At 40.2% G+C, this 15,064-nt stretch overlaps 2 protein-coding genes across 2 annotated transcripts in view; both read left to right on the top strand.

Moving 5' to 3' along the window:
- Positions 1–546: 546 nt before the first annotated feature.
- LOC140240920 (uncharacterized) lies at positions 547–6,133 on the top strand. Its single transcript, XM_072320693.1, has 3 exons — positions 547–788; positions 3,177–3,419; positions 4,056–6,133. The coding sequence occupies exons 1-3, from the start codon at positions 708–710 to the stop codon at positions 4,371–4,373; spliced, it is 642 nt and encodes a 213-aa protein (XP_072176794.1). The 5' UTR covers positions 547–707; the 3' UTR covers positions 4,374–6,133.
- Positions 6,134–7,521: 1,388 nt separating this feature from the next.
- LOC140241058 (NF-kappa-B inhibitor-like protein 1) overlaps positions 7,522–15,064 on the top strand; it is a 30,285-nt gene continuing 22,742 nt past the window's right edge. The window contains exons 1-2 of the mRNA XM_072320829.1: positions 7,522–7,801; positions 11,340–11,473. Of these exons, the coding sequence (XP_072176930.1) occupies positions 7,522–7,801; positions 11,340–11,473 (414 nt within the window). The remainder of the gene's footprint in view (positions 7,802–11,339; positions 11,474–15,064) is intronic.

Here is a 15,064-nt window from a genome sequence, read left to right on the forward strand (position 1 = left end):
TACATGTAGACCATCCTACTGCAGACTTGCCGGGAGAATAGTGCGATTAAAGCGGCATACCGGTCGCCACTGCGGCATTTCTAGTTAAGATTAAAACAAGCGTACAAGGTCTTTTAGCTATACATTGTACAGTATGTATGGTCACACAAATACCAAATGCATCTTCCAGACCATTGTGAGCGTACTTCAAATTCTAAGGATGATAAACTTCAGTGGAAAGTATAATAAAAGTCTCCGTGGAATTGGTAACGACATGTATCCTAAATGGTTGAAACTTTGCCATCGGTGATTTCTCAACATAGCACCGTTGAGAAATCACCTCCTGGGAAAATAGTCAAACCAAAGATTGTTGAAATGCACGCACTTTCTATATAATCTTTGTCCCTCGAAGCAACATATGCGTTGGTAGTGTGACGTAGCCACACCTTACAATTACGCTGTAGTGTGACCTTGACATCACAATAGTCCCCAAATGCTTGATATGGCGAAATGCGCGTCGCTATGGCGCATTGTGTAGGAGCGTTTAAATAACGCGCAATGTGGCATTCTAAACATGTGTAAGATGAAAGCTTTTGATGTTCAGTTTGTAGCATGATCTTCGAGTAGGTTCCTAATGCAGTATTATTCCCAGTAAATTCCTCTAGCATTATCTAGCATCACAAACAAGGAGGAAAGAGCAAAACAAGGCGCTTCTTGCGGTTGTGTGGATGGCCAGTACTCCTGGGAACATGAGTCGACCAAACTCCCCGAGTACAGATGAAGAGACCTTGGAAGAGCTGAGTAAAGAGGTAAAGTGTAATCGTATGCATACCTGAAACCTGGGGGCTTCAGACTTCTAATTTTGTTGGCGAGCCTTCGTCCACTCCTGGCCTTCGTCAAGGCCAAGTGGTCGCACCGTTTTCTGATCATTGAACCGAAGATCGGTGACAAAATGTACCCGAATCCTCATTACTTGTATAAGTGTTGGCTTGATTCTTTCAATCTAGATGGACTCTACCGTCACTTTTCTTTGTCAAAAGAAATCTTTTGGGGGGCGAGTATTGTGGCATCATACCATCCAATTACTGTGTGTATCATTGTTGTGTCCTGTATTGAGAGCGTGTTCAACTGGAGCTGAATGGGATTTGTTCTTTAACCTAAAGGGCTCTTTTCATGGCCGGCGCCACATTTTCAGAAGTAGGTGTGTGTGTGTGTGTGTGTGGGGGGGGGGGGGCACTTCCGGGTTTCATCACAACAAGGGGAAAAAAAAAGGCCTTCAGCACAACTTGTGTGCCATTTTTCGGGTTTCTTCAGCTGAAGAAAATGTGTTTAGTAATCATCTGTTGGTTTTGTTCTTACAACTGGTATGGAGAATACCTATCGGACAATGTCGAAACTAGTATGCCTAACAATAACATGTTACATCGTGTTTGTTACCTTCACGCTCAACGCGAGAAGCCACCTCTTAGACTTCATATTGGGTATCTAAGTCGAAAAATTATACGATACCGCATTCACACTGAAAAAAAAAAATGGTAAAAATTGAATTGACCCTTATTGCCTTTTGGTTTTTGTGCTCTTTCTTCGTAAGCGTGCAAGCAAACGCATGGGAAAACTCGTACTAGAGCGCAGACCGCTGCCAAGCAGCGCATTTCCACCCATATTGTGATTTCCACTCTATATCGTAGTCCTACATTCATAATAATCTGACCATCCAAAGTAAACATGTAGGGTTGGACCTACTACTAATCGACCGCCTAATGTTTATTTGCTTGATAAGCATATTTAACACTGAAATTCACGTAAAAAAACTTGACCTACGTGATTGAGAAAATCCAGCTCTATCAAATGCCGTTGTTCCCTTTTCGATTCGAAGTTTCAGTGCAAAAATATCGCCGACGAACTTGCGTGGCCTCGTTTCAGCTCCCCGCGGTAAATCGCGTTTTTAGGATCGACCGCTGATTTTGCATTGACAATGCACGTAAACCGAGTTGTATTGAACACCGTGTTGTACGAAGCTTTTTAGAAGCCTTTTAGAAACTTCCATAGACATTACATTGTGCTGTCATTACGATTCGGTGAAAATATTCATTCGAATTTTTGTCCTTGATTAAAACCATTAATGAACAGTGAATTATCGCGTTTTCCCACACCATCCTAATCTACATTCAAAGCCAATCCATTTTTATGTGCTTTGCGCGCAGAAAAGTGCGTACTAAGTGTTCAGTGCGCGAATTATACGCGGTCGGTTTCAATAAGGGTGGTCGATATGTAGTAGGGCTACTATATATACCCGAAAGGGCTTTTCATGAGTGGTGAGAAACTTTACACTCTCTGATATGCCCTCACTGTGGACAACCTGGCGGACGACCAGTCGTCGCTTTCTCCGCAAGCGCGCCATCTAGCGTTCATGATAAAGACCCTGCCAATGATAACGAATTCTTTAAAAAAATAAAAAATAAAAAAGAATGCAAAGAAAAAAAATAATAAAACAAACAAACAAACAACAACAACAAATGCCAACTCAACGACCTCGATCCAGACGGTGATCTGGATTAGTATAAACACTAGTCATCAATTTTCCCTGAAAATTTCATCCGAATCAATTTATTTTCCTAGTTAATCTTGCAAACAGATAGACAGACAGACAAACAAACAAGCAAACCAACGCCAGCAAAACATGTACCCTCCATGGTGGAGGTAAATATCAATAAAACTCAAGCAGTTTTCTTCTCTAGTGTTCAAATACTAATGTGGTATTCACTACGAGTGTGAATGGTACAGTATTGGTGTAGGTGAGAATTAGGTTTTTAACTTTTTGCGAGATACCAAGAAAACACTTACAGAGCATACAATTTTAAGAGGAATTCAAAGTTTATTTGATGAAAATCGGTTTTGGAATGACTGAAACATCCAAAAACAAGGTAAAACAAAGCGATCGTAATAAATTGTGGGTCCCACACTTTATTAGAATCGCTCTTTTTTGGACGTCTCAGCCATTTCAAAACCAATTTTCATCAAATAAACGTTGAGTTCCTCATAGAATTACATGCTCTTTCATACATGTGTATTTCAGAGGTTATTTCTCATTATTTCACCAAAAAATGTTAGAAACCCGAAATTAGGTCTCAACCAAGACTGTACGATCTCTTTAAGATACATATCTCAGCTAGCTAATTGCTCCTTTTGAGTTGTAGGACAGGTGCCCCAGCACTTCAGCGGGCTACAGGTCGTGGAGTGACGACGATACTTTAGAGGGCAGATCGACGAATCGCATGGTGCGAGATCGCAGCAAGCTGACGAACATCTACTGCTCCAACCGACTGACAACGTTGAGCTCGCGGTCAATCAACCAGGCCGAGGAAATGCTGGACGAACTTCTCGGCGACGTGAACGCCATGATGGATTCGGCCAAGAGTATCGTGGAGGCCGCCCAGAAGGTGAGAATTCGACTCATCTCATTCAGTCGAAGGGAATGGGGTGTAAAAGTGATGTTTGGAATGGACATGGTTTGGTTTGCTCCTTCTTCTTCTTCTGCTCAAGTCTGCCTCCTTCAGGTAGCTGAAAGTAAGGTCTTGCAGACTGTAAGCTGTTCAAAAGAGAGCAAGAAAATTACAGAACCCTAACTATTTGTGATAATGGTGTAGGCCTACTACCATAATGATTAGCAAAGTGGCTAGTATATAAAGCCATTTGAAGTGACGGCGATAAAACAAATGGAGTTAGAATGCTCTGAGGCACTCAGTAGTTTTTGTTTATAGAATGAATGAAAAGTAGGTCTATCTTTTTTAATTAATTTATCAAATCTTATTTAGATTTCCTTTATCAGTATGAATAACAGCATGGGTTTTTTTTTTTCTCTCTCTCTCTCTGTCAGTAGACTCGTCAACCTCCGCAGGATCACGGAATATGTGCAGTTTTTGTTTATCGAATGAACGTATCCGCGGTGTTTAATAAAGAGATGTAGATTCTAGGCCTATCTGATATGTTTTTCATCATATCGTGAAAGTTTACACCCTCCATTACAACAGCCTTCCGGTATTTCCTCTTTTTGCCTCCTCTATCTTTCGGTAAAGATACGAAACCTCGTACACCAATCGCTGGAGAGTGTCGACCTTTGCTGCTCGAATGTCAGCAAGCTGGGCCTCGTCGCGACGATCAAAGACTTGCGACAGGAGACTGTACGAGCCGTGGTCGATGCCGACCGAGCCAACCTCCGGTTCGAGAAAGTGGCGAGCGAATTCACTCAGCTACGTCGCTGCCTCAGGCGACTTGGGGTGATACCGACTGGACCCACGAGTTACGGGGTGCAATACACTAGTGGTCGTCACGGCTCTGGCGCCCTCTATAGCGACACTATTGATGAAGAAATTAAACCAAAACTTTTGCCATAGCCTGCAGGAGAATAACTCTGTCCAACCGTCATCGGAGGGGATTGAATTGAAAGCATATAATACACCATAATAGTGCTTCATATTCACCTCTTCGTCACGCAGGTCGTTTTGTTTTATACGTTTGCTTCTTGAGAAGTCATCGATATCATGAGCTCACTCCATACAGTGTTCGGCACAATATTGACACAATGTAAAACTAATGGTTTTATGCATACGTTCTCAGCGTAATATTATTTGACCTAATGTTGTGCAAGTTCCAACTGCTGCAATCCCAAAACATGTTATGGTCCAGCGACGACTATTTTGCTGAAGTCTGCAGGATATAAATCCGCGAAATATTTATATATAAATATCCTAGCATCTTGATTGAGTATATGGCTCGTTACTCGTCAAGATGAAATGCCCCTAGATATTATGAACAGTGTTTGTTTGTTGATTTATTTTTTTTATTAGAGGAGAAGAAAAATGATATTCGTATAGGCCGCGGGCTGTGATGTTCTTGATGTCTTTGATAGTTTGCTACGTTGTACACATGCGGCGAAAGTTATGGACGAATAACTTGCAGTGTGATGGACATCTCTCTGAAAACCCGGCATTAACATTTGAAAGCATACAATAGAAGTACATGTATATCACCTGAGTAAAAGTGTACCGAGAAACGGCAACATGATTACAAGGTTTTGTATAACTGACGTGTTCTAGCCCCCCCCCCCCCCCCCCCCCAGCTGTCGCTAGGTTTTGTTCAAACGGACGTTAAAAGATAACTCGGGACCCGTCAGAATCTCATTCAAATGATTTTTTTTTTTTTTAGACATCAAAAATATCTATTTAATTTTATCTCATAGACATTACGTTAGCAGGAAGGTAAAACCAGAAAACTGTTGACACTACGAAACTATCATTTGACATGGATGCTGTCATAATTTTGTTGTGTCTATCACACACACTATCACTTGAACTCTTTCTGTGTCAGGGACTTAAGACAGTGTGTTCAACGCTATTGTGTTTTCTTCATCAATCGGCACTCAAAGCAAACAATAATATTGGTTCAAACAATTTTTTTTTATGTCGCCAAAACCTGTGCCGTCGTACACTTGCAAACATAATGTAATCATGATAGATATCATACAAATATGAATATATTTATATTTTTTCTATTGTATTTTCCATATCAATGCATACCTTTACTGTCATAGAACAGCCGACTTCTCAATCGACGTGCATGCTGAAGCGTAATAGCCTAACACGTATAGTGTATTACCAAAGGATCAAGTACAAGTATGTACTTGTAAAGGGTCAAAGTTGACTGTTGTAAGCGGCAAGAACTTCCCAAGGCGCGTCTGTCAAATATGCTTTAATAGTGACGTTTTCCATTTCAGAGCCGCAAAGGTTTTTTAATATCCTCTATCAATGGCTATGATAACTCTATTTAAAGAGATATCAGGTTTGGTACGGAGGTCCTAGCGAACCCGTCAATAATGTCACTACGCAGTTTTCACTTCCAGAGTCTAGCTGCTCTCATGCTAGTTGGTGGTGGTCTGCTGTATCGAGTGTATGTTACGATTTCACAATTAATCAATCTCATAAATTACAGGTGCCCTCTACGCTGAGTCGTCCTCAGCTGCATTGTATCGAAAGCACTGCACCCCAAGAACAACTTGCCTCTGTTATACGACCACGGACAATCGACTTCATAAAGTTTGTTTATCTGAATCATGCTCTGAATCTTTGTCTGTTAATAAAGTGATCACAATAAGCGACATTGGATTCTCATTGCCTTATTTGCCATACATGTCAGAGAAATAACAATCAAAATGTGTATGGATGCGACTATCGTTCATGACTTTTAAAGGACAAGTTCGCACCCTCATAGACATGTGGGCTTAGTGAATGCAGCAATATTAGCAGAACACATCAGTGAGAGTTTGAGGAAAATCGGACAATCTGTTCAAAAGTTATGAATTTTTGCTCAGTCACGACTGGATGAGAAGACTACTATGGCTTGTGATGTCACATGAGTACAGCGATATAAAGAAAGAATAAAGGTAATAATATTCCCCTTAATATACGTCAGTAACAAGTCGAAGAAATGTACACTTTATTCAAAAAGTAAAGTTTTGTTAACTTCTCTTTTTATTTTCCTTATTATCGTTGTACGCATGTGACATCATACACTGTAGTAGTCTTCTCATCCAGCAGTGACTGCGCAGATACTTCAAAAATTCATAACTTTTGAACGGATTGTCTGATTTTCCTGAAACTTTCACTGATGTGTTCTACTAATATTGCTGCATTCTCTCAATCCTTATGTATATGAAGGTGGACTTGTCCTTGAATTGATTCATTAGTTTTATTCTATAAGTGCGTGCGTTTAGCCCAACTGCATATTTCTGCATGCAAGGCCGAAGACCGAGGAGAAAACGATAAGTGTACGGAGCCTGATCATGAATACATGAATACAGTGCATAAGGTCTAACGCAGGGTCCCCGGAACGTTTTTAGGGCAAAATGCAGCCCACATTCCCCTCCCCCGCCCGCCGTTCTAGATATGCATGTGCTATAATCCCAGGGTTGCACGTTCAGTCCATACAGATGCATGAAATTTAGCATGACTTGTTGGAGTGGGAGATACTCAACTTACTGGAATGAGAGCCCATGCATTCCCACTAAACAAGGCAAGATAATTTTTGCTGGGGGGGGGGGGGTGATGGTCATTACTCATGACGTTTGTTCTGGCTTTTTGTTGTGCTGTTGTTGTTTTTTTTAATATTGACCTTTAACGTGACTCCGAACGCGTAACCAGCTGCGAAAGCTTGTTTGCTACTCGTTACTTCTACAAGAAAAATTTATGCTGGCCTAGGTTTTTACCAGACGCTTGTATGGGAACTCTGGGACACTGTCTGAGGAGTTCGAATGACGCCCTCTATGTCATGTAGTCGCTCAATGTTTGCACGCAAGCTCATCTCACTGCCTGCCTGGCTCTCGCAAAGTCGTCACAAAACTCGGTGCTGCCATCATTATTGAAGATCGCTTCTTACTCGTCGTCCGCTCGGAGAGTCAGCTCTACAGATTATTTTGAGCGACAGTCCTTGATTTTTTTAAAGACCTATTTGCCAGAATTTTCTCACTGAATTTTGACATCCTCCACGATGGGGAAATCGACCGAAGAGAAACTCTTGGAGTATATCAGAGAAGGGGAGGTGCTGAAAGTGAAATCCTACCTCAGAAAGCACGCCCTGCTCGACCTCAACACGATTCGACATCGGGATCAGATGCAGCGCACCCCGCTGCACATCGCCTGCGCCGCCGGGCACGAGAAGATCGTGCGCCTGCTGATCAGACTCGGCGCCAACTCGGCCGTCCAAGACACCATGGGCGACACCCCGCTGCATCTGGCGCTACGGAGAGTGCTACATGGCGATGAATATGGTAAGCCTTGCGTCTATCATAAACATCAATAGGAGTGTGATACAAACGTATCTATTCTCAATTAGTCCCTTCTTCGTTTCTTTCCTTGAATCAAAATAACATTATATAGTAGAGCCTAGCTATCACGGGTAAGGTTAGTTGTTATGTTATGAAACTTGAGGCATAATCACGAAAAAAGTTAGCGTTTATTAGGAAAACTATATTGTCCCTTTTAGATTGTTTTGTTTTGCTGTAGAATCACATTCTTGTAGTAGCATGTTAACGAGGGATTCCATCTATTGGAAGAAGGGGAGGAGAGAAAACACGTATTGGTGAAGACTTTATGATTTGCTACTGTTTACTTCCGTTCATCTTTTAGCATCTTGCTTCATTATAGATTACCCAACATGAATTGTGGCTCATTGTCACCAGACAGGGTCAAACTGTTTCATTCATTAACTACAAATCCATCATTCTTGGTCTTACACCCCACTAAAAACAAAATTATAAGTTCTACTATGACACAATGATTCCCGCAACAAGCTCGGCGATCAAACGATTTGATTAATCGCAATGCAGACATTATGCAGTATAACTTCATCACACCCCATATCGTTATAATGCAAAGTTATTGGCTGCAGTTTTTAGTTTGCTGTAACGAAACACATGGGCCCCTTTTTCAATTCACAGCAAAACAGCTGCAAGTGGCTGGAATACAGGCCGACTGATATTGTTTAGGGGCCGTCGAGTCCAATGTCAAGGATCAATAGATAGCCAACTATATTAATTAATCTATGAAGTAAAGGACACTGCATCATAACACAATAAGCAGAGTACAGTCGATTGTTATGTGGACGAATACTATCATTTCTATGTTGAATTATGAATTAACTTTTCTTAAGACTGTGTTTGAACGAGATAATTAAGAATGGCTGGTCAAGGTTGAGGGGGTGCATGAAGAACATTGGAAACGCAACAGCCTTTACATAATTACACAATCGAAAATGGTATGACGATATACACACAACTCCCCCAACACAGCGATAACACAAGCTATACATCCGATATGAAGAAGGGTTTATTCATATTACGTTGAACCCTCCACCCTCTTTTTACGGGGTAAATTCAGGGTTATTCCCAGGGCTTTCCGTTGGTATAATGCCCTTGTGCACTTGCAGTCACGGGGAAAACTCCGCGGCAAGATGCAATTTGCCACGAATTACCCTAGTTATTATCTGACGCATGTAGAGCAACATGTTACTCACATCTTGGGCACAAAACAATGGCATAAAACAGGCACAGAGGCATATTCTGATCCCCTTCCCGTCCCTCCGAGCAGGTAAAAGTGTCTAATGAGATTATTAAGTGAAGAGAAAAGAGTGTGAGAGAAAGAGAGGGTGAAAAAAAAAAACGTATAAATATGTAATCCCTTTTTGATAACCCATGAATTTTTATATGATGTTATGAAACCGCCGTTTTACATACTGTACAGTGTAAGCATTTGTATACTACATACTATTTCCAACCAGGATTATGCAATGTGGAGTTCAAAGTTACTGGACTGTATGCTTCGCATTTTGTATCGCAGGAACAACAACAACAAAAACAAAAAGAGAACCAATATACCAATATCTGCTGTAATAAAGTCAGTTAAGTCCCTGTCTTTAATTGGGCAAATCCGACATGTATAGTGTCGGGATATCCTCAACAAAACCTCACTGCCAGGGAGGCATTTCACTGTTCCAAATTAGAGGACTTCCCTCAAACAGCTTTGTTGAACAATGTTCGCATTTCTACGAAAGCTATATACGAAGAGAATAGCATTTCATCAATAATTATTTCTTTGTTTGTTGTCGTTTTACTATTTTATTCATCTTTTCTGCCAATGGATCAAGCGCTAACACGTCAAAGTAGCATGAAATCGACCAAATCGTCGATTGCGAGCGATGCACTCTCTTAATACGATTTCATTATAAAAGAAATGACTATTCGCTAGGCCTACATAATGACATTGCAGTACCTGATAAAAAGGGATGAAGCTTGGGCAAGCTATAAAGGACGGTGGCAAGAGAAATATGACAAAAAGCAGGTGAAACAATCTGCAAAAATTTTTAAGAATAGCCCACGCAATCTCTTATATTATTGCATGCCGACCGCAGAGTTAGGGATAACGTGATGGCAACCACTGTTCAGTACGTATAGGTCTTATCCAAGGTCTTCGTTAATCCTTGTTAATCCTGCTACCGATGGGGCCGTGGAGCTGATATCCCTTTGTCGTTAAATCTAGAAATAACTCGTTAGATTAATAGGTAGACATTATAAAGAACGAGAAAGTTTGCAAGTGAGAAAGAGAGAGAGAGAGAGAGAGAGATACGTCACAATATCATGAACTTTCACTCGTAATTAAGTGACTATTATACTACATACTCTGTTACAACTAGCATTGTTGGTTTAAGTATTCTATTTACATTTTTCTCCTTTAAGTGCATCATTTATTTTTTGACGTGTTTTAGTCATTTATTTCCTCGTCATTACACGAAGTGATATAAGCAGCAACAACAATCATTATTATATACAACGAACTGGCAATGAACTTCCATTTTTCTTGATTTCTGCGTTTGTTTGTTTGTTTGTTTGTTTGTTTTGGGGGGTTGGAAGGGGAAGGTATATCAAACTGTTCAAACCCATAAATCATAAAATCTCTAATACTTTATTCATTTAAGTGTTAGATTGTTTACAGCAAGTTTTCTCTTTATTATATATTCTCTCTCTCTCTTTTTGCTGCTGCTGATGGCCTCATTAACTTTTCTTCTTTGAATTACATTTAACATTATTGTGTCAATTGAAATCACAATGTTGTCACAAAAGTTATGGATAATGGTGTAATGGCAGTCAGCATGTTAATTTTTTTTTTTTTTTTTTGTAGTCAAATGATTTTCTTTATTAGTTCCGGCGTTATGCACATTCGGCCTGTAAGATATTCCCTCCTGGCGTCAGAATTTTGGGTTTTCATTGTGCGGGGGAGAAACCTTATAGCCATGCACGTGATATTCCTTTTTATCTGTCTCTGCGATATATTGCAGTATAATATGCATATCAGTGTTGTTGTGACAATCACGTGCTTTCCCCGTGATTTAAAACTCTCACGTGAAAGATTTTCAATGAGAGCACGAAGTATTTAAAGCTGTATAGATTGTATCTGTAATTGTGCACAGCAGAGAGAGAGAGAGAGAGAGAGATCAAAAGAAAACACCAGAGTGGTTAAACATAGTCACAATGGTGACTGCGGATTTATGGATGCCGCCGGGGTTTCGCGACTCACTCATCCATCAGTGATGGGGGCTTGTCCGGGAAAAAAAAGATGAGATATATCTCACATGCTATTTTAGGGTTATGTATACCTTAGTGTGTGTGTGTGTGTGTGTGTGTGTGTGTGTGTATGTGTGAATTTGTGTGTTGAGATCTTAGATAGAAAATGCTATTTTAAATGTACAATCAATTACAAAAAAAGAACAAACAAACAAACCTTTATCTTTGTCTGACTCGACTTCATTTTCAGCCTTCGCCGAAATTGTCATTCCGATCCTGGAGCGAAGTCCCCGCACGGTAATCGACGTCAGCAACAACACCGGCTTCACGCCACGACAGATGATGAACGAAACCAACAGCAAATGGCAGTTCGTAACACTCACGGTAAGTAAATTTGGCACCACGGAAAACAGTCATGCGACTAGGAAAGTGGGCGTGTTCCCTTCGCGACATAAAGATGTCTCCCCTATTCTCATACTTGTTCTACCTATCCCTCTCGGCTGCTCCCTGGCACACTGTAACTTGCTGTTCTCCATCTCAATCTCTCTTGCTCATTTTCTTTTCACGCTCTAGTCCCCACCATGTCTTCTCTCGTATTCACGAACCTCCTCTCTTTAGCATTCCTCTCTTTCTGTCGTATATACCGTCATCCTTCATCCTTCAATAAAACATTAAGACTGCATTGCGTAGTACCTCTGTAAAATTATAAAGGGGGTAGATACAACTCACACATTTTAACAGTCACAATAACATTCTATTCTCATCTAAATTTAACAATGCTCTGATCTGTGGCTGCAGTATCGCACTGTCTTATCTGTTTAAAACCACGTAAAACACAATCTTTCTCTTAACGAATAATTGTCATGGTTAAGCTATACTAACAGAGATGCCATGGAAATTGACAAGATATTAACTTCTGTAAGCGGCGTGGGAGACTTCCTTCTTTACCAGTTTCGTTAGTCGATTACATGTATGTATGTATGTATGTAACTTTTGTACCATTTGAAACTGGATGTGAGTGAAAGTAAATAGTGGCGCCATGGTAATTGTTGGTGATTCTCGAAAGACATTTAAAGCCTTGCCCTGCATTTTATTGAGACTTTGTTTGCATGGTCATTGCGCTTTCGTTCCAACTACATTCTGCTGGACAGTCTTAGAAGCCATGAAAAATCGTCGCGTATGTCAATCAATTCTTCCGAGAAGACGAGGTTAGATTGTTCAAATTTCGGACAAACACGAGTTCGCAGCCAACTACAGATGTCGGAGGGTGCGAACGACATTTCTGTCACTCAGTTCATGCAAAAGTTAAACGAGTATCTTAGATTTCAAATACTATCCTTCGCACAAATTTTCTACCGAGCAGGACGCAAACGTAATTCATCCCTTTTCCCCCAAACAGAAAGAGAAGAAAAGGCAGTTAGAAAGCAGAAATTATCCCTCGGAGGTCTCACATCGGCATTGTAGTGATCATTCCATTTACTCAAGAGACATCCATCTCTCCTTGAGGTTTGGCCGTGAATTAGTAGATTAGGTGACAGCACAGCTGAAGATGGGGCAGGCGTGTCACGTAAAGCAGATCTTATCGTTTCCATGGAAACTAATCACTTTGGAGAGTTCTGCCTCGTTTGCATAGTATCGTCTGAGAGGTCAGAAATCGGAACAAACATGGAATGAGCGGAAATATCCCGCACTTGCTTTGCGGTGCAAGCAGTATACTAGTTACCCCTGCTCATATCCTGAAACATATAGGGCCATATCATCGTGCTTACTGATGCCGTGGTATAGTCTCCCCCTTCAAAGCTCACATTGCATTTTACTCATTAACAATTGCAGTAACATTGTTTGTGCCTTGGAGCACTTTTCTGTACTTCAGCGGTTGCCGCTACTAATGGCAAGATCTGCAAAGTAATTAAAAATAACACCAGACGTTAAAATTCCTAATTGTTGTCGCATTTGCTGCAATTATCATAATCTGCAATCGTAGCATAATGTGATGTTGATGAGGCGAAATATCGCCATAACAAAAAACTGAGAAAAGATCCATTCCTGAAATCGAAAAAGAAGAAAAAAAAAACAACTCCCGTTCAAATTCAAATGCGCTTAGAATATATTAGTAAAACGAGTTTGGCAGATAAGCGTGTGGAGCCACAAAAGCATTACTTTGCGCATTGTGATTTCAATCCTATATGTCATGCATATGGAAACATCTATTTGCTAAACATGATCTTTATTAACGCCCCTCGATTCAAATAGGCAATATGAATAAACCCTGGAGCTTTTTGTCCAATATGACGTGAAGAAAAAATATTCAATTAAACAGAATTGAACAGCTTTGATTATCACTGGACTGAAAAAAAAAAACTTTATTCTTGAAGCTTAACATGATGCTATTTAGAAACTCCACTCCCGAAATCATCATGGATATAAAACGGTTCCATACGACGGTATGATTAGTTGAAAATGACGTCTGGAAAACACCGTTCATGCGAACAAACATAGATTTAATCTTTCGAACTCATTTACAGAAATTACGTGTCTGCGACCAACACTAGTGTTTTGGAAAAACACATAAACTTTTCAATTTCCCAAGTTTTTTTCATTCTTGACAGGATTTTTAGGATACTTACATTCAAACTTTGTGTGTTTGTTACAGTCAACATGAACGTGCATGGGTAGCATTTTAACTTCTATATCATCCAAGATCTTATTTTATTCCAGTATATTAAGAAAAAGGTGTAAACTACAGCTTTTGACTCTTCCAATTTGTCAAAATGACTGTAGATAAACTGTCCTGTCTTCGTCTCACGTTTTCGGGCCTTTCGCACAAATCACAGGTTTAATTATAGCTGTGGAGCTACATCAGTTTCCGATGAAGGTATAACGCCTGAAATGTTTGCAGGTGTTTTTAACAGTTGCGCCCTTGCTGTCGATATCGTGAAAATGTTTGTTGTAAGTTGCAGTTGCTGCAAATCACTCTCCGAAATGGGCATTTGTTCATGGCCCACTGGCATTTTGCCCGTTTTCCGATATTTTCCGGATGGTCGCTCTTGGAATATCATACAGAGTTTTTTGACCGTTCTAATTTTTGGCTTTTAACTTTTGATGTCCACAACGCCCTCGCCAAGCCAAATCACGAGTTTTCCCTTTGCTGTGTATGCCCAGCTGGTAATATTTAAAAACATATCCCGTGTCCATGATCCGTATCGCAATTCCTTGACGACGCCAAATAGCCAGCACCCATTCACCCCCGCCAACTCAGGCATTTTATTTTTGGCGCGCATTTCCACCGTGGATACACGTGTCTGCAGATTTGCCGAATCTGTCTACTGATTTTAAACAAAACGAACTAAAAGTCTTGCAAGAATGTATATTTGGATAAGTCTTAGAACAGTCATGACAGTTTAGATAAAAAGAACGGGACACACAGCTGACAACGGTGTTTATTCAGAACAAAATTATTATGTATACTTTGAACGGATAGTTGGTTGGATAAACCATTTTTTGGGGTGATATAGGCAGCAGTCCAATCAATATAACTTTTTAGCATATTCCTATATACATCTACAGACTGCTAAGATCTTTTCCCCGATCTTTAAAAAGTTCAATGTGACATCGATTTTAGAGTTACGGCTACTATAGTATGCAGACCTAGACACTGTGACACACAAAGCTACTTGTTTATTGTATATCGAAAAAAAAATGCACAGTCTTACTATTCTTTCCGAAAAGAAAAGAAAATCTTTGTAAGTTAATTATTTGATCACATTGAATGTCAAACAGTGTGCAGTTACTACACTTACACATAACTATCACAGGCTAGCGAGTCTTACTTATATACTGCCGTTGTATTGTGTGAGAAACACACAAAAATTTCTCAGCTAGGTTGGGAAAATAATGGTGGGGTGAGAATAATTCGTTCTGCTTCGTTCAGACTTTCAGGAAAACATTCCTCCGTGTAAACATGATGACATTTCC

This window comes from Diadema setosum, chromosome 17 (genome assembly GCF_964275005.1).
Source record: "Diadema setosum chromosome 17, eeDiaSeto1, whole genome shotgun sequence".
NCBI classification, from domain to species: Eukaryota; Metazoa; Echinodermata; class Echinoidea; order Diadematoida; family Diadematidae; genus Diadema; species Diadema setosum.